Source organism: Poecilia formosa, unplaced genomic scaffold (assembly GCF_000485575.1).
Source record: "Poecilia formosa unplaced genomic scaffold, Poecilia_formosa-5.1.2 Scaffold159, whole genome shotgun sequence".
In the NCBI taxonomy this organism is placed as follows: domain Eukaryota; kingdom Metazoa; phylum Chordata; class Actinopteri; order Cyprinodontiformes; family Poeciliidae; genus Poecilia; species Poecilia formosa.
Window position 1 is genome coordinate 735,952 of NW_006800098.1, and position 20,548 is coordinate 756,499.

Consider the following 20,548-nt stretch of genomic DNA (forward strand, 5'->3'; position numbering starts at 1 on the left):
GACTGACAAGTTACAGATACAAACTGTACATATTTACAAATCAACTTTTTTTTATTTTTATTTCTTTTTTACTTTAATTTTTATGGAAAATAGGAGTAGAAAAAGTGATTGAATTAATATTCTGATTTATTTAATTTGTATTCTTTCCCTTTCTAATACCTAAATTAAATTGACAGAATAATAATAATAATTAAAAAAATTATCTTTAGAAAAAAAGAAAGAGAAGAAGAAAATAAGGGTGTGTAAACTAAGACACCATGCAGTCATCGCTAAGAGACCAAATGACAATGTAAGGAAACTAAAATATGTTGGGCCAGTGTCACTTTGCAAAATTGGTATGAATGAAATCCCACCTGCTGTGGAGGGGGGAGTGGCTTATGTTTAAGAACTACAAAAATGGCCACCTGCCTCCAAAGCTACCAAGCACAATAATATACTCTAATTCATTATTTAGACCATAAATAGTGCTGTTAATATCACATTTAACAGTAGCGCCTTTGCTAACATTACAACAAATTGGTCTCGGTGTGATCACCTGCCTCTGAAAGAAAATGGAGCGATGAGGAACATCTTTCAGATGAATAAAAACAAACTGCTCAGTCCTATCAGTGATGGCCCTTTAACACTTTGCATGAGTAGTAACTGAAGACACAAATAGGACCATAAGACACTGCTGATGATAGGAGAGCAAACCCACACACCTCAGGCATTCACTCGGGTGAAGAAGGAATGAAAAAGAGCTTTCCTTAACCTTTACCTTACACGTTGCTGTGGATCTCATGCTGCTAACGACGACTAGATGAAAACACTAATAAAGCTGCATCACATAGACACACAAGGCCCATATGTACCTAACTCTTTGTGCTGTAAAAAGAGAAACCTGCAGAGACCTAAGTGACGTGGGGGCTAAGATAATTGGCTATGAAATACTGTTCTTTCACTCTATTGTCTCACCCTTAACATCTCCAGTAAGATCACCACTGTCTCCTACATTCAAGGGATACTTTTATGGATTTTTAAAATAATTTTTAGTGCAACATAAAGTAGCTCTTGTGTGTAAAATTAGCAGGAAGAGACGAAATGCAAGCAGAAACATTCAATTCTAATGATGATGAGAACTGTTGCTGCTTTGCAAAGCTGCTCCTATATGCCTCTGGGGTCCAATACACTGATTTGCATTACACGTACATTGTATTTTATTCAGTAATATAAATGAAAGAGGGTTTGGGTGTAATTTCTTCTTTAAAAAAAAAAAAAAAGAAGCAATGTTTGTGCCACGTTTGTGGAGTTTCCAAGATTTTGGGGTTTACTCTGTTTGCATAACCGTAAAAAAATACAAACAAATCAAAGGAAGAAGCACAAGGCTTTTCAACGACCTATTAAAACAGTCATCCTATTGACATAAAGGTGCTGATGTATGTGCTGCTACACAATGGGTGATTTATACATAGTTATTCTGCATGCTGATTAAATCCTACAGTACAAGCAAATCTCTTCTGTTGCCTCCAGAGAAAAAAGAAGCAGGCAGCTCATCACCACCAACCTCTGATATGCTCAGTAAAGAAGTACCACACTGGCAAAACAGACACCCCCCCCACAAAAAAAAACAATAAACCAAAGCATATTTTACAGATTGCAAATTAAGTGTTTTTATGTGGTAGTTTTGCATACCTTCCATACATCATCCCTGTACAGTTTCTGCAGAATCCTGCACTGCTCTTAGCTGTACTTCTATTTTATCAATAAACACATAATTAAGATTCCTTTTTTTTTTTTTTTTTTTTTTTTTGCACAAGCAACAACGATAACAAGAAATCTTTGCAAAAAGTAAACTCGTGTCAATTTAATGGAAGCATCTTGTTGATGATAAAACCAGGAACACTGCTGCCCTCTAGGTCAAAAATAGAAAAAAGCCAGCATCTGCACAATTCCAAAACTCTCACAACATGGGAACTGAAAATCTGATGTTTTTTTTTTTCTTTTTTGTTTTATTATTATTATTTAAACATCAAAATCATACAACAGAATGCAACATCCTGCATAAAGCTGTCATTTTACATTTTGTAATTTTGATATCCTTCTATAATTTTAATATCTAAAATACATCAGTTTCATTGAAATCACTTAAATATATTAATATATCCCATCTTTTACTTTCTGCCCTCTTTCTGTCTGCTTTATCAATATAATCAAAATAATATCTGTATAGCAAACACAGAGATGTTTCTTTATGGCCTCCAAAAACAGAAGAATCAGTGTTTTTAATTAGATTTTTTTCCATCAACAGACTATGCTAACTTCACCTAGAAAAGATAATAATCTCTATTCAAAATAGCAATCTTAAAATATTTTGTCATGATTTTTCCATGAACAACAAAAACTGTGATTTACAAGAAAAATATAAAGCACTTCAGTTGCAACAATGATAGATCCACATTAAGAAAACGTGAGAAAAATTCTCTCCCAGCCTCATGCTTGCAAAAATGGAAAACTCTTAATACTTTAATATTGTATGTGGTTTAAAATAATTTGCAGCAGCTTCCCTCTGTCATCATTCAAACCCTCATCGCATCTTTTCTGTCACAGAAACATAACTACATTCAGATCACCTTAGCCAAAAAGAAAATCTGCTCAAACTTCATTCTTAGGATCAACCCAACATGTTCTTTAAAAACATGAAATGTTCTTTTAAAACCTTTAACATAACACAATTTGTTCTGATTCTACATCTGGAACCTGCAGTGTAAAAAGCAGCAGGAGCATCGTATCGGCGTGAAGCTGAAATCAACTAGCCAGACGCGAACCTACATGTATGTTGCGTTTTAGCCTGCAGAAAATGCAGATAAAAATCTATACAGATGTAGTTCAAGTCTTCCAAATTCATCTTGGAAGATAAGCATAGAAGCTACACAATTATGATTATTCACAATATATGGAAATCTAGTCCTTTAGAGGTTGATTTTTTTTCTTTTTCTTTTTTGGTTTGTTGCTAGGATAATGCGTGTTTTGCTGATGTAGGACTACTTCCAGAGAGACGCGCCTCTCAGTGCTACAGTTGGGGTTTATGAGCAGACCTTGACCTGTGTTGACAGGCTGCTGGTAGGTTGACGTGTCGAAGACAAACGCAAGCAAAAGCATGTTAGATTTCAGGTCTGTCTGCGGATTAAAATAGACCAACATTTGTCATGTGTCTTGCAGAAATGCCGTGATGTTTAACATCTGTTTAACATCCTACTTTTTCTTTTTCTTTTTTTTTTTTTTTACTGAAGTTGAAACATTAATGGTGATCAGACCTCCACTGTTTTCACTTAGTCTTTTTCCAACCCAACATTTTGCTGTACTTGTGGGACTGGAAAATCCGAAATGCAGCAGAATGATTCAAATGGTTACCAACATCCTCAGATTACTTTGTATACAAGTTGCACAAAAGTACTGTAGTTGCAAAATTTCAGGAATTTTCAAAGTTGGAAACTCTCCATGGAAATTAACATGAATTTGTAGGAGTGAACGTAAAGTTTAAACTACAATGTTTGCCTTTTAACAAGAAAATTAGGTTGGGAAAAACCCTGGACCATTATGGATGATTGAACTGAATTAAGGTCACATGTTTGACTCCAGAGCACTAGAAGATTAAAGCCATACATTTGATTCCTTGTACTACTTAAAATTTTGATTGTATTTTTGTATAAATCTAAGGCAGGGTATTATTGTTTAAGTATGTCTACCATGGAAAATATTTTTACTTATGACCCTAATTTCCTGTTTATTAGCATCAATTCCTATGAAAACCTTCCAATCAGCAATATTTTCAAAATTTCCAGAAATGTTGCGAACAGTTTTGTTTCTCTTTGCAAGCTTATCATGTGCAACAAGGAACGATGTTATGTTTTTCTTCAGAAAACCATATTATTTCAGGTTTTACTTTTGGCTAAAAACACAGTCAACGCATTGGGAGTGCCACCTATCATTAGGCCCAAATAAGACATCCAGTCCAAATACATTCTCATATAGGTCCCCTTCCCGCTCCTTATCTTGACATTCTTGTGATTAAATATTTATATTTGTATACATTTTTGCTATATATAGTATATAAAAATATACAATCTTTAGCTAGTGGTGAGAAAAAAGATATAATCCGCTATATAGGACCAATACTTTATACCTCTAAAGAGAGAGAGCCTCATGCATGTGAACGTTATTTTAATATATAATCCACCATGTAAGAACTTAAGCCACCCAAAAAGTTCCCAATATCATTCCCTCAAATACTTTCCAAAATAGCCTTCCCATTGTCATCAGTCGCCAGATTGTCATCATTCTGCCAAAAGTGGGGTAGGGAGAAAATCAAGCATTTATCAATCTTTGCTTTCACTTCAGTATATTATTTCACTTTGACCTGCAGAGGGAGTAATTTTCATCAAAGCATGGACTGAGTAAATCAGTCTGACCCACTGTTACTCCAAACGTACATAAAGACAGCAGGGATTCGTGAAACGCAGGAGTAGGAACGGGTTTAGTGATGTAACGGATCCACAGTTTCCATTTGGTGGATGGAACTAGCACAAAAACCAGAAACAAATTACAATGCTTTTGATTAATATGTGTAGTAATCGTGCAGATTTGTCATATTCACCACTTCACATAATTACCGTTGGACTGGTAAAACATACTTTTATGAAGAAAATATGAACTTTTTGGTCCTTTTTAACAGAAATAGTTGCCACTGGCTCATCTTCTATAGGTCTGCAGAGCAAATTAGTAATGACAAGCAAAATAAAACTCGTGTTAGAAACGCCTGTTTAGGCCTGGGAGCTAATAATGTATTCTGCGTACTAATGTTTTCACATCTTTCGGTAGCTCAGGGTATCAGAAAGTACAAAACAAGCCCATAAAACACAAGATATGCAAAATCATCTTCCAGATATCTCTCTGCCACAAGTCCAATGTTGTAATGTGCACTATAGGTAGAAAACGCTACTGTTTGTCAAGGTGATATGATACGTAATGAGTATGAAACAACTAAACATGCAGACTTCATTCGATGCCGATGAATCTGAGGAAAATAGTTTAACTCGTTCAGAAATGCACCTAAAAAGCAAAACAAATCCACAAAGGGGTCGAGACAGGAACATGAAGCGAGCTGCGTTTTCCTGCTTATCGAAAAACAAAGAATATTTTTTTTCCACTGTGAGTCGGCTGTAACTAGATTGTTATTCAGCAGCAAGAAAAAACACTGTTTGCAGGTCAGATTCAACCAAAACTCTAGTGCGACAAAAGACATAAATACAACTTAAGTATACTGCACTGTAATGTACCTGATTTCAAGTATTTTAGGTTTTTTGTTTTGTGGAAACCACTGAGTTAATGAGAAAATGACACATCTTGAAGCAGATTTTCCTTTTTTTGTAGACTTTCACACATGTTTACTTCAGGAACTTTGTACACAGTCATAGTTATTGCATTGTTTTTGCATATCTTGTGGATTGCAGGTTCCCACCTGCTTATATCGTTACACTGCAACACAACACCTCAACGGTCATGCTAACGGCAATGCTGCTTGACTTCACACGGGGACGCCACAAGGCTCTGAATCTCTCACACTGGCAAAAGAAAAACACAAAGCAAGCCTGGTTGGGGCACTTCTGATATGCGCAGACTGCTTTGTGCATATGTCAGGATAAAAGAAGTGAACATTTTTCACCATAAATAAATTACAGTATATATATAACATCTGTCATTGAGACAGTCCCCATATCTGTCAGTAGATGAATATAAATATTTAAGAGTAGCATCTTCCAAACTATTAAAATGAAAAAAAAGAAGAAAAAAAAAACAGAAACCAAGACACAATGATAGACAGTGCTTATTTTATCTGAATTTAAATGCTGCTCAGGATTCAAGCAGACCATATCTCTCCACCTTAGACATTCAGTTGAAACAGCTTAAAACGTAAATGAGCAAATGGCCAAGAAATGAACTTTCAGTTTGGGTTTCCAGACAAGTTCAGATAAACTGTAAGAAATGCCAAGGTGGTCTTAAGGAAGCCACAGGCTCCTGTGGAAGTTTGGGAAGGTGAGGACCCAAACTTCAGGATATTGTCAGAAACACAAGACGGTAACAGCACTGCAGCTATAAACCCACTCAACATTCACATTTAGATTGCATAATAATGACAGAAGTCTGTTACTGGCACAGGATGCAGTGTATGGCAGTGTGTTTATGCATACTCTCCGCTGCCACAAACCTGCTCTGTTTCACATGTAGAGCACGACAGTGATGGGAAATCCAAGGAAAAAAAAATCTTTTGGGCATATGTTGATGTATGTTGGTGTTTTTGTGTGAGCTGTAATTTATTTCACTTTTATTTATAAAAATGGGACGTCGGATGACAAAAGCTTTTCCAACATGTTGGAGTTTAGTTAAAATTACTCTTGTCAGTAATGGCTTAAAAATATATACGACTTTGGTTCAGCTTTAGCTGTTTCAATCAAATATTTTGATGTATTTACATCTGAGTTAAGTTTTAGCAATTTTACTGAGTTTTCTTTGCTTTATTTAGATTCTTATCTAAATTGTTTGTTTAAAAAAATCCTCAAAAGTTCCTCAAAAAGCTGCATCTCAGATCCAAAAATGCTATGACCTTGTCTCGAGTAGATCCACTTTATAATTAAGTAATACATGTGAATTTATTATATAAAAAAATTAACCTGCTATTTAGTTGGAGACAAAAAAAAATCTTAAAGCCGTTCTCCCTTCAAGGCGACCTAATTATTTTTCCTGATGCATAATCATACATGATAAATGGCTCTAGCTTGTATTACAATTTATCCAGCAACCAATGTAACCAGTGAATGAAATCACTCTGAAAATCCATGTTTCTCGATTGTGTGTTGGGAATAAAATATTTTTGTGATCGGAGTCTCAAAGAGGTTTTATTAAGTCTTGCAGCAACTGGACAACAGCCCTAGGTATTCATGGATGTGTCACTGTGGCAGTATAAATTTAAACTTTTCTGTCGTTACGAATAAGGAGAAGTGCAACTGTAGTAATTAGGGATGTCCCGAGTCTGAACACTGAACTCAACTCCTGAGACCAGAAATAGTGGCAGATTTTAGGTGCCCTAAGCCAAGGAACAACTTCTCGTGCAAGTTATGTTCAAAGATGATGAGCTGGAACCACACTGGAATATCCAACAAGCCACTTTATAAACAACTTTTAACAAAACAGAGTAAACCTGCTGGCATTTGCTTAGCACTACAGCAAACTACTCTGCATGAAAACGTAAGCGTTAGCAACATGTGAGCTTATTGAAGGCTATCTACATGTGCCAAGTCAGATATATGTTAAACATAGCATGGTCCTGCAGAAACTCCTTTAGTGAGAAAAAAATCTAACGTTATGTCCAGAGTGTCATTGGTAAAGTGTATAAAGTTGCCACACGTCCCCTAAAATACTGAATCATAGGTGAATTAATAATCGATAATGGATTTCTCCCTTTTTCAAATCGATACAAGAAAGGGTTTTGACAAGTATTTGTTTTCTTTGAGATTTATTCTGCTTTTGGCTATTTGCCAAACCTAAATATTTCAGATAACCAAAGACTTTTTAATATCAGTAAAAAAGATTACCTGAGTGAATACAAAATGCAGTTTTCAAATGATAATTTCTTTTGCCACTCCTGGGAAGATTTATCACTGTTGTGTGTTTTCTGTGTTAGTGGATTATGTGGCCCCCGATGGTTTGCTGGAGTCGGGAAATTACCGTAACCCTCTTTAGGCTGTATTGAGATGTCACCGACTTTGTTTCTCTTCCGTTCTTGAAAAAAAATTTTTTTAGTTTTTTTTTTTTTTAGACCTGGACATGTTTTATAACCTACTTTGTGTCATTGGACAGGTTCCATTTAAGTGTTTTTTAAATGTAATTGTGCTGGGAAAATAGCACTTAAAAAGGCGATTTATCATAGTTAATTAATGATTTATTCATGACGATTATAATAAAGTGCCAATTTGAAAATATTTATATTGGTTTTCAGGCACATACATGGCATCAATCTTGATGAACTTTTGAACTTTCATTCTGTATTGACAAAATGCCAATACTCTTGTATTGTTTGAATTGTTTACTGGAGGCAAATACTTCGGATTAAGACATCCCTATGTGAAAGGCTCTGTGACCTCTGGCCAAATACTGTACACTTCCTGATCAGCAGTTTTATCTGACCACAGACCTCACCCCAGCCTATATCCAAATGGGGGAGTAAAGAAAAGCTATGCAATGACTAGAGTTCAAAAATGACACTTTTCTCTCGGCCTCTTGGCTAAGAAAAGTAAAAACCGTGCTAACGTAACCACAAAGCTTTGGAAGTATGCCTGTCCACGTTAACCCTGTGTTAAGGAGGCCCATTACTACAAAGACACACCCTCTCACACACATAACATACTTGTAATGCTACCTTAATTTACTGTATAGGCTTAAAATCAGCTTTTTATAGTACACAAGAAAACACGCACACATTCCCACATATTTTCTCTTCTGGAAAAAATAAATAAATAAATAGAATCTGTAAAAGGTGCATACAGATAGAGAGAAAGACCCTCCCACACACACGCGCACACACACTCCATCTCACACACTCATAAGTTGTACTAAAATGCAGACTCGCATATGCACAGACATTTATAGGTACACTCACCCGCACACACTACGCCCTGCTTCGATACTTAAAACCTCTAAAAATTTTTTTCCTAAAAATAAACCGAGCAAAAATACATTTATAAGACCAGCACCCCGATTGTGCAAACAAATCAAAGATAAATTAAAACAATAACGTCATGAATATAAAACAAAATATTGTCATGGCTAGCCAGTTTTGCACAATATTGAACTGTTAAATACATAGTGGGCACGGTCTGTAGAAAGAGTGTGTGGCAGCAAATCCGACAGGATTCCAAGCTGACAGGAAGAGGAGGTGCCCCAGAGAAGGAAGTGAGGTTGATTGACGGCATTTCTGCTGCGGAACACCCCCACCCCCTTGACCAGAGTGTTCTTTTTATTTCTTCCTTTCAATTGGTCACTCCCATTCTTCCCTCCACTTTACCATCTGGGTAGCCCTGCATGACAAACATTCGCCTCCTCAAGTGCTGAAAAAAGCACAAAAATCCAGCTATAAGGGGTGAGTGGTTGTAAGATAGCAAAGGAGAGGGAGGAAGGATAGGATAGAGAAAGGAGTGAGGAACAGTGAGGTATGAGGCAGAGAAGGGGGCTGAAGGGTACTTTCTGTCTCTGCTTAGCCACCAGTTGCTCCTCTAGTTTCCTGTTTGGTGGAGCCAAACAAGGAAAGGGTGGATGTGGTGGAGCTATGTCGAGGTGAGTTGGTCTCATGCTGGAGTCCAGCTGAGAAAACCAGCTGAGAGAAAAAAAGAGCCAGCCATCTCCCTGTTGGCCAGGAAGTTTCCCCCCTTCCTGTTACAGCCCTGTTGTGGCTGCTAAATCATTCCTCCAATCCTCCCTCCCACACCTGGCTGGGGGGCAGCGTGTCCCCCTAAATCCACTCTCGGGCTGGCAGGACTGTGCTCCAGGTTCCCGTAGCTTTGGAAGAGGAGGAAACGGGATTTAAACGGGGCATTCTTGTCCCCGTTTTACACAATACAGCGCTTATTCATCGTTGAACGAAGAACGAGTTGACCTTTGACCACAGGAGGGGCTGTGGTCAGATGGTAATCTTCAAGAGACCCTCCATGAGCTGGTCTCGTGTCCTCTACCTGGCGTCATGGCGGCCAGTCAGACAACAATAACACACTACCAAATTAGGCATAGGAAATGAAAACATTAACGGTACTGTCCATAAAAGGACTTCCTGCTTCTTTGTTTGATCTTTCTTCCATTCAGTCTGTCCTTTGTCTTTTTTTTTTGCTTATCTCCATTTTCCTGCTCATCCCAGGTTGAGGACATGATAAAACTGTGAGGCACTTTAGAGCCACACTCTGACACGTGTGGTGAACACACACATACGAGTACAAATAGAGAAAAACACACACACAGACACACAGAAGCACACACTCAGATAGTATATAGTCTGATATACTTTACTGCAGACACACATACTAACTCAATTAAACCCGACAAAGTCTTGTTGTGTTAAAGGTGCATCGCTGGCCGCCATTGTCCAGAGTGACAGAGTGAGCCAACCAGCCGCCGCACTGTTCGCCAGCACTGACAAACCTCAGCCTCTGACGGGCCAGTTTGCTGATCAAAGCTGCCAAGGCGGCACCTACAAGCTCGTCACGCACTCCAAATCCTCATCCTCCAAAAGCCTGCTGTTCTTCTGCCGTGCTCCTGCCACCACAGCTGAACTTCTGTGGGGCCTCTCTTCCCTCACATTTGCCTCTTCCTCCTCCTCTTCTCGCCCTCCCACTCTAGATAGCAGTTCCTGTCGCTCCTCTATAGAGGATGGACCGTGGATGTAGCCCCTGCCCCCTCCGGCCTCTGCCTCCGCGTCGCCTGGACTCAGGCCGGTGATTCGGTCCCTGTGCGTTGCAGCTGCTGCTGCATTGTGGCAGGGGAGGCTGCCATTAGGGCTGTGCTGAGAGGTGGAAGAGGTGCTTGATGTAGGGTTTGTGGCGGTGTTGCCATTGAGAATGTTGCTGGCTGCGTGCTCCATCTCCTCAATGGTCATGTCGCAGGCATCAGCTAACTCTGCTTTGGTTGCCTCAATGAATGAAGGGTCCTGGGCAAAATGACCCAAACCTTCTGATATAAGAACCTTTGAAACAAAAAGCATAAGGAAGAAAAAGGGAGCAAGGAGTTAGTGCCTTGCTAAAGCCTTTGAAAATCATGTTTATTTTACAGCCAAAAGTATGTTTTAATCAGATTTTGTCTGATGGGTAAACATGAAGTCATGCATAATTAAGAATTAAAATAAACAGCATTTAAATGGTATGCATTCTGTTTAGCTGCCCTGAGTCAATACTTTGTAGAGCCACCTAATGCTTCAATTAACACTATAAGTCTTTTTGAGAGTTAAGATTTTCCTCATTCTTCTTTAGTTTGGTCTTTGGGCGGCGGCTCTGTCCGTTCTACCCCAAATTTGTCTTGTAGTTTGCTCCATACCTCTTAAAACCTTTATTAAAAGACCCCAGAAGTTTTTTTTGTTTTGTTTTTTTTTTAACCCTCTGTGGCGGGATCACACTGACGCTTCGTACACTTTTATGAGGTTTTGTGTGATTTCGGGAATTCGAGAACTGACGATCTGACGTCACACTGTCTTTGGCTTATATGAACAAGACCTTCTCAGAGAGAAATACAACATTTGTACTGCAGACTCATTGCAAGAGATAACGATTTAAAGATCACACAGAAATGCAGGAGGTAACGGCTTTTAGTTATTGTCATAAAATTTTCAGCAAACTGATTTTTCTGATGGTTCAGTAGACTACTAATTAGATGACTTCTGAAGATAGTTGTAATGTTTTTCCATTTGAAACCATCAAAGTAAATGATACTGAATACAAATACACACAGCACTTTTCAGATGTCTGTAAAAACTTTCAAAAACCATGTATCATTTCTCCACTTCAGAATTATTCGCTGTCTTGAGCTGGTGTGTCATATTTGAATACTTTCACAAAGCATTATGACTGTTTTTCTTTCAATATGTATGCTAATAGATGTAGATGAGATGCAGCAGAGACTTACCGCTTCCACTAGACTGCCTGCACTGCCATGAGACAGCGAGCTGGGGTCCTTCCCCGAAAGCAATGGTATAGTGAGTGACACCGGCCGCGGTGGCCTTTGACTGGGCACCGGCGTAGGGCTAGGACTGTCCACTGGGCTATTCCCATTACTGTCGTTGTACCTAAGTGCAAGGCATTTATTTGATAAAAAAAAAAAAAAAAACAGGTTCTGAGTCTATGCTACCAACTGTTATTTAATATGAAACCATCTAAGTTTAGGTCTTACCAGGGCCCACAATTTACAGAAGGCAGACTGGTATTGAGCTTTTCATGAGAGTTGGAGCCCTCTAGTCTTAGAGAAGGAACTCGCTGCTGGGAGGCATCACTGCATTGGTCTACAAACACAAAAAAAGAGGAAAATAGGAGAGAAAATCACAACGGGTACAAGGGGAACTCACTGGGAGTAAAACATCCAAATTCTGGTTTCAATTATTTATTTTCCTTTTGTTAAATGTGGAACCTATGTCTGTAGAAAAGGCAATAATTTTTCATCTTGATGGCCTTTGATATGTACCTGTGGGGTTTGCTGCAGGCGTGGAACAAAGTCGGCTGAAGAGGGTAGGTGAGTGACTCCTTCTCAAAAGGGGACTCAAACCTGCCACTGCAAGAGCCTGGAAGAGAAAACAGAAGAGGGGCAAAAAGGCAATTATAATACAGGTGCACTTAGTAAAATCTTTTTTTTTTTTTTTTTTTCCCGAAATTGCAGTTTTTTGACTACAGGGTTGCTCTAAAAGGTTGTTCTGTCACTAGAAAGGTAGGGGTCTGTTTTTTGAAGCTTACCAGGTACTTTCTAGGGCTTCTGTGAAACTTGACAGGCATTTCTGACTAAATTTTCCATGAACATTGGTGAAACTTAAATTGTACTTGGCTCAGATATTTTTTTTAGGTATTTTCATGGAACTCAATATTTACTTTTTGAAACGTTGAGACTTTTATGAAACTTGCCTGGCATTTTCCTGGAGCGTGACAAGTAACATTTACTTCGTGCAACTTGCCACATAATCCCTGGAGATACTTGGATATTTCACTGGAATTTACAGTGTGCTTTCAGAAATTTAACATTTGCTGTTCTGGAAGTTGGCAGTTACTTTTCCAGATATTCAGCAAAACTTGGAAAAATTAGTGAAAGTTTCAGAAAACTACCTGTACACTACAAAAATAACAGTACTTGATGTTCTAGAAGCATTCCAGAAAAGAACACACAGGGTCAGTGTGACCTCGCTGGACCGCGCACAGAGCAAAAAACCCGTGAGATCTAAATGACAAAATTTTTCTTAAAACTGGGGGAGGGTTAAAAGATTACATCAGTCTGTTTTTTCTTTTGACAAATTTTGCCGACGTTTACTACCTGGTGATGTACAAGATGTAAAGGTACAGCAGTCTTCTGCGAGACATCTGGCCTTGTCTGCCTCCGGAGACACTCCAGGTGGAAGGAAGATCTCCGTGCTGACACACAAATGGCACACAAAAAAATGCAAATGTACAAATTACATCCTGTATATTTATACAGAAGGTGGTCGCACAAATTTCTGTACGTGAATCTTTGTACACACCCAGGGTAGTTGGACAGAGGAAGACTCTTCGTGGAGACTGCCACCCTCCTCCTCCTTTTTGCTCCTCTACTTCTTCTGCTTCCTCCATAGGAGTGAGCTGTTTACATGTTTCGTCATGATACACCAACCTAAAAAGGGTACAAATAAATACACAAGAAAAAATGAAATCAGCCATGTGCTCTGATCAGATGCAGGCTAAAGGCTAAACTGTGAGTGTTTTTCAGCAGTACATGTCAGAAGAAAGTGAGTGCTCATCGTCCTGGTACTCCCTGTCGTCACCATAACTCTCATCGTACGTCTCCTCTGTTGACCCCTCCCCTCTCTGGATGATTGGCAGACGACTGTCACTCGAGTCCGAGCTACAAATAAATCGGCCAGCGACCAAACAAGCACAGCAAACAAACACAAACAAAATTAACACAGACACACATCACAGATGGAGGCACATTGAGAAACATATGCAAACACATAAAAAAAAAGCAGCTGATTAGCAGCAGAACAGCAATGAGCTTCAGAGGAGAGGGATAAAAACCTGGAGTGACCTGACTACTGCAAATGGAAAACGGTAGTAGGAGGGGGGGGGAAACCTGCAGAGAAGCGGCTGGGATTTATGGTTGTTTTGTTGAAGCAAAAAAGGTGAATAGCACTGAAGACAACACTTGGAATATGAGAAATGATAGCCAGACTGAAATTCAGACATCTTTGAAAAGCATATGAGAGAATAATGTTGAGTTGAATTTCACCGGCATAGGCTCCGACAGCATTGACTTTACAGCAAATTAAACGGGGCGTCATTGAAGAAAAAGTTTTAAAGTGAAAGATTAAATTCACTTTGACTATATTTGAATGCAAAAGTGTGCATGCAATGGACAAACTGAAGCAAATTTTGTTTGATCATAATGTTTTTAGAATATTGTCTGAGGACACTGAAGAGTAATCTTTAAATGTGTTTTTGTGATTCATTCCTCCTGACAGCTAGTATTTGGGACTCCATCTGTGTCACCATATCCAAGTTTTCCTGCTTTTCTCCTGCTTAGAAAAAAAATGCTCAATATCTTGGGTCCATAGTGTCATTCCATATTATTCTGATTTGGAGTTGGAAAGAAGGATTACAAAGTCATTATGTCAAAGGCTGTCAGTTCTGTTTCATCACAACAAATTGCAGGGTTTTTTTTTTTTTGTTTTGTTTTTTTAATCAGGAAAGACTTTCAAAGATGTCTTATCAGTTGGATCCGTTTCATACTCCAGATTTCAGCTTTAAGGAAACATTCTGACATTTAAATTTCAGTCCTTTTCTTCTTCACCAGAGTGTTTGTATAAAAGCACAAATTTCCCACAACCTGCCTTAGCACGTGAAGTTACTCACCAAGTCTTGAATATATTGTAAAAAATGAATTCCGAAATATGTTGTTTTTTTTTTTTTTTCCCCTCTTATTTGTGCAGCAAAATGTAAATGCATTCTGAAAACATTCTGGTAAAGAAAAATAAAATAAAATGTCAGCTATTTCAGGGCTCCACAGCAAATTCTGGGTTAGATCAGTGTTCAAGTAAAACTTTAATAAAACCATTCAGGACGACTGATGAATTCATAACGAAGCCTGTCCTCTTGCTATGTAGATCAGTCTCTCTGAAAGTTTACATTTTGATTTATATGTGCTAAATCACCAAATATCATTTGTGGTAAAAGAAAAGGTAGTAAATAAACCTGGCTTAAGATTAAAGAACATAAAATACATAAACCGTAATTTTTTAAGGACGTTAATATTCTTGTTGGTTATCCGATGCTAAATATATGTAAATATAGAAAATGTGCTATCCAACTCAAAAATATTTAGGCTACCAGTCAGATGGTCAAAACTTGACATACAGGTGTAGAAGGATTTTAAGGCTTGATTTTAAGACATATTTATTGAACAGCTCTTATATATTTTGATTATACATACCACAAAACGGATAGGTATGGAGCTCAGTGCATGTCTGGTTTCTTAGCTAGTTGAAACCAGATATTTACATACATTGAATCAGGGAAACTTTTTTTTTTCCTGTTTTAAGTCATGATTACCAAAACATATTAGCCTAAGTACAGAAAAAAAGATAATTTTTAGAGTATGTTTTCATCATTTTTATACATTTGCTTTGTAATGGACATTCTGCAACTTGACTTTGTTGTCCTGAAGACATTTTCTAACTAATTTGAAGGTATATTTCAGGTCATTGTCAATCTAGAGGACCAATGTCCACCCAAGCTTTGAATTGAATTGAATAATTTTACTTTCTTCAGACCACAAAGGCATGAAGTTGTCTTTGTGTATTTCCACCTCAACCTATTTGCTCTTACGTACTCACAGATTTTTCTGTGGAGTATAACACAAAGTTACTCATGGAAAATTTGCCTATTCCTGGCTGTTTTATTTATTTTTATTTTATTTCTTTAAGAAAATACCTAGCTGCAATGCTACTTGACGCGCTATTGGTTGTAGTTTGCAAAGTAGCCAATCCAGGAGCGTCATTCCTTGGTTCTGATTGGCTGGCACAGATGTGGAAGTCTGTAGATATTTGCTTCAGTAATAATGAAGATGGTTTCTGCTGTGCATGTTGATGCACATTCAGTTATATTTGCTTACCTGTTCTATGGTTTTAATTTGCTTTAAAAGTATGACTATAAGCTTTAGAATATTTAATAAGGTTTCTCCAGAGGTGAGGAAGCTAGTTATGTCTAACCCAGACCTGCTGTGATGTTCAATAAAAGAGCAGCAGCAGAAGCCCTCGACAGGAGAGGTTTGGGCATGTTGCACCAAACAGTCCATCTCTGGCTTTGGTAGCTGACTTTAAAGCTGCACTGCGAAGCCTGGCTTTTGCTGTAGCAACTACCGCATTATATGCATAGCAGCAAGTGCCATTGTTGCACCTTGACAGCTATGCTTCTTTGTAAAGCATCATAAGATTTTCTTTTCTTTTTTTTTCTGTGCACACCCAGGAAGCTTAAAGAACCCACACACATTCCCTCTCTGACCCCTGGCGACATACCGCATGAGGGTGTCATAAAACATCCTGCTTGCCAACAGAAACAAGAGAGAAGGAGAGAAAGCAGGTGATGAAGAGAAGAAAATAGTGGACTCATTTACGTCTGGAGGCAATTGTAAATTTTAAAAATTATGTTAACTCTCTATATTGAGGATAAACTTTAAAGGCAAGAGTATGAAAGAAATTAAAGCTCTGAGGGCAACAGTTGCGTGAAGATGCAGTTAGGTTTGTAATGAGGATTTCAAGACTCACCTTTTTGGAGGGAAACACCACGCTGATCTAGGTAGTAGGATGGGTGTGAGGGGCTGGCCTGTGTGCCCATCCACCGTGCTTATGGACGGGCTTGGGAAGCGACTGACGCCCTGGGTCGTCACTCCGGTCATTCCAGTGTTGTTGGCGTTGTTGATGTTGGCGTTTGAACCTGATGAGGAGTACGATGAAGGGGTGAACGTGGTCGAGTCCATCAGCTTCTCGTGTGACGGGCTTTCCCCTTCGCATGGAGACCCTTTCTGACTTATGTGCAAGGGACGTTGAGTGGTGAAGGACTGTGGAAAGGACCCACGCCCGTCGGTCTGGTTGTAGTAGTTGACGTGGTTGCCGAACAAACCACCCGTTCGCTGTTTAAAAAGACAGAGGACTTAGTTACGGGCGCAGAAAAACTTCCCAAGAACGGGTGAAAAACTCTTTCTGTGTTTTAGTAATGCAATGCCTTTCAGAAGTAGTAACACCTCTTGCCTTTTTCACATTTTGTCATGTAACAACCACAAACTTTGCATATTGATGAGAATTTGTTTCAGAACCATGGATAATTGAAATTATGTATTTCTTTACCTTAGCTTTTCTATTACAAATTATTTTTGACAGAAAAAAATCTGAAAGTCTAACATGTATTTGTATTCAGTCTAATTTAGTCTGAACCTCTGAAAAGAACAATACAAATACTTTGCATGTATTTGTAACAAGTTTTAAAAACATTTTCTTTCCTTACATTTTACAACCTGCCACCACTTTGTGTTGGAGTATCACAAAAAGATCCAATAAAATACATTGAACTTAGCTTTTTGACTAAAATGTGAAAAAGATGAGGTGATTGTAGTACTTTTTAAATGCACAGTAATTATCAGAGGTGGGACCCAGTCATTGTGTTGCAAGTAACAAGTAAGTCTCAAGTTCCTCCACCTAAAACTTGATTCAAGTCTTGAGTAATTTTAATAATTTATTCAAAATAACAATAATTTTGAGATTTTTAAATGATGTAAAAAGTTCCTCTCTAGGTTTCAACCTACATGTTCCTAATTCAAATAAAAATGTCTTTGACCTCCTTGAAGTCTGGGCATCAAATTAAATTATTTGTAGTATCTCTGCCAAGTTAGTTGTGGGATTATGAGAATTTAAAAGCCATCACTTTTATCTTCTAACAAACTTTCTGTTTGGTCATTGGCGTGAAAGTCCAAATCAGGTCTAAGGTCTTTGATTTTGTCAAGTCTATAGTTTGTTAAATTTGAGACTGCCATGATTCAAAGTCACATGACTTGAATCCACACCTCTGCTGTTTGAAGTAATAATTCTTTACCACATGGAAATGCAAAGCAAAGACCATCAGTCCTTAATCAAGCAAAGCAGCAATAAAGCCAAAGCTAAAAGGAAAGACACAAGCGCTATGTCATAAAAAGTCTGATGACAGAGTAGTCGTTTCATTTAGAAAACAAAAGAAAATCACCTCTTCAGTTTTGTTTCTTCATTAATAAGAGGTAGACTTTTTCAGTGTAAAAATATAGTTACAACCTAAGTATAGCATACAAAAACCTAAAATGATGTTGAAAATTGAAGACTTGCAACTCAATATTTCAGTGAAGAGTCAAAAAAAAAAATCAATATATTTTTCAGTGGTAAAAGAAGGTAGTTCAAATACTCTGACTATAATTTAATATTCTAGAAGTTCAAATAGCAGTCACCATATTTGGTAGTCACTATAGTCCTGAAGGAGGAATGGTTACCAGTCCTACGTGACTGCATGATAGAAGATTAGGCGTTGGGAAAAACCGTGTCTTTAGATGAACTGTCTGCTGTTGGAAAGACTCATGCATTTGTTTCTGTTTCAGTTCAGCAAATATCTAGATTTGGACTTTTGCCTGTTTTTCTTGGTGAAAATGATTAAATTCTGCTTGTAATTTAATCTTGTTTGGGTAAACTAATTAAAAGCTACCTGTCTTAACATTGTTGGAAAAACACTGACGTTAAGCTTTGGTTCGGTCCACTCTGCTTTTTCCATCATCACTTATTTACTGTCAAATCATATAATGCAGCGAAGCTAATATGGTGGGGCATGCTGCTTACTTATGTCTCTATGAGGCATTGAGCACATGCAGGCATGTATCTTGGTATGGATGGACCCTCAAGCTGGTGCCAATTGCCTCTTTCTCGCTCTCTCTCTCTCTTTGGAGAGTGAGTGGGGGTGTGTGTATCCAACCTTTACCCTGAAGATATCGTCCTCAGATGCAGCTGACACAGATTCCTTCATGCCTTTATCTATCTCCTCCTCCACGTTCAAGTCTCCAGAGATGGCCCTTCTGATCTCTGGACCGATGTCATGAAGCGTCCGCAGGCCCGCCTTCACATAAATCAAGCACCATCAATTGCTACTCTTTGCTTCACTTTTTTTTTAAAATATCCAAATCATCAAAGCAAAACACAAAACTCTAGTGAGTACCTGCAGAGAAAGGGCAGTTTTGGGAGGCACCTTGGCCACCAGGCCTTGTTCTTTTCTCTTCTTAAACTTGCGGAAATATTCTTGGATGAGGAAGGTGGCGTAGAACTTTCCAACTGTTACTTCATCATCTGCAAACCAATTAAAAAAGTTTTACATTTAAAAATAGTTTTAAATAACGCAGCACTTTAGTTTCAGAGAAATCACATAGACATTAAGGAGGGTACGTACCGCCAGCAGGGGGCACTACTTGATCCAACAGCTTCATGCTAGTTCTCTTCCAGATCTTTTTCACAATTGCTCTTAGCTCCTCGTTAGCCTGCTCCAGATTACCTGGACATACAATACACAGCACACAATCAGGATGTTTGAAGAGAAGCTGCCACACTTACAACTGAGGCCTGAAAATGTGAAAATGCCAAAAATATCCCAGTTCAAACAGGCATACATGTATTACAGCACCCCAAAATATTTTTCCTTTTAACTACCAACTCTCCTTCTCAACTACTTAATTGTCTTTCATTGTCTTGGAAGACTATTGTTTACATGTTTGCTAGCTTGATTTGACTAGTTTTGTGGAAACTGTTTGCCCTTTTTTGTGCCTGTTACCTTCTGTCTTGATCCTGAGTGCAGTTCTGACCAAAGCAAACAGTGTGGCATTGAACATAACCGTTCCATCACTGTTCAGAGGCATGTTCATCGACACCAGGCGCTACAAGAGACCAAACAGTCACGAGTGTAACAGTGAAGACGTGTAGTCGTGACAAACAATTGTGGAGCAGATACAAATATTTTTATTGTTATCCTACACTAATTCTACTGCTTCAGTTGTTTATGAGTAATTTATTTAGGTTTATGAAGAACTGACTAATATTCAAGGGGTAGTAGCAAATGGACTGCAGGAACCAGGGACCAGGGTACAGTTACTTTCTCTATTGAAGGCCCATGCAAATTATTTGGGGGAAAAGGCCTGAATACAATTTCTGTCATTGTGACACTGAAGCATTGTGAGAGCATTCGTGCATCAGTGAAAGCCTTTGAAACGTATAAAATATTTATTTTTCTACTTCAGTAAGACTGACAGAAAATTTAACACTAAAGCAGTAGAGTTTGTGCAAAACAAAAAATATGGTAGCTATGATTGCTTTATGTTGACACATACTCATGATTTTGTATATTAATGAGCTGCCTGCTTCTAAACTTTCTATGTTGTGCACAATATACAGGTCCTTCTCAAAAAATTAGCATATTGTGATAAAGTTCATTATTTTCCATAATGTAATGATAAAAATTAAACTGTCATATATTTTAGATTCATTGCACACCAACTGAAATATTTCTGGTCTTTTATTGTTTTAATACTGATGATTTTTGGTATACAGCTCATGAAAACCCAAAATCCCTGTCTCAAAAAATTAGCATATCATGAAAAGGTTCTCTGAACGAGCATTTAACCTCATCTGAATCAACAAAGTAACTCTAAACACCTGCAAAAGATTCCTGAGGCTTTTAAAAACTCCCAGCCTGGTTCA

At 38.1% G+C, this 20,548-nt stretch overlaps 1 protein-coding gene across 19 annotated transcripts in view; it reads right to left on the reverse strand.

Moving 5' to 3' along the window:
• Nucleotides 1-1,204: 1,204 nt before the first annotated feature.
• The window catches only part of cacna1c (calcium channel, voltage-dependent, L type, alpha 1C subunit), a 171,060-nt gene continuing 151,716 nt past the window's right edge, over nucleotides 1,205-20,548 (reverse strand). For 14 of the 19 annotated variants that reach the window (XM_016677613.1, XM_016677602.1, XM_016677612.1 and 11 more), the window contains 13 exons: nucleotides 19,626-19,728; nucleotides 19,248-19,349; nucleotides 19,020-19,147; nucleotides 18,780-18,920; nucleotides 16,562-16,926; nucleotides 16,313-16,336; nucleotides 13,516-13,644; nucleotides 13,286-13,413; nucleotides 13,081-13,178; nucleotides 12,247-12,343; nucleotides 11,959-12,067; nucleotides 11,695-11,854; nucleotides 1,205-10,762 (listed from right to left, as the gene is read on the reverse strand). In XM_016677613.1, the coding sequence (XP_016533099.1) occupies nucleotides 10,271-10,762; nucleotides 11,695-11,854; nucleotides 11,959-12,067; nucleotides 12,247-12,343; nucleotides 13,081-13,178; nucleotides 13,286-13,413; nucleotides 13,516-13,644; nucleotides 16,313-16,336; nucleotides 16,562-16,926; nucleotides 18,780-18,920; nucleotides 19,020-19,147; nucleotides 19,248-19,349; nucleotides 19,626-19,728 (2,076 nt within the window). In that variant the 3' untranslated portion in view covers nucleotides 1,205-10,270. The remainder of the gene's footprint in view (nucleotides 10,763-11,694; nucleotides 11,855-11,958; nucleotides 12,068-12,246; nucleotides 12,344-13,080; nucleotides 13,179-13,285; nucleotides 13,414-13,515; nucleotides 13,645-16,312; nucleotides 16,337-16,561; nucleotides 16,927-18,779; nucleotides 18,921-19,019; nucleotides 19,148-19,247; nucleotides 19,350-19,625; nucleotides 19,729-20,548) is intronic. The other 5 variants (XM_016677603.1, XM_016677614.1, XM_016677607.1 and 2 more) reach the window with 4 other exon arrangements.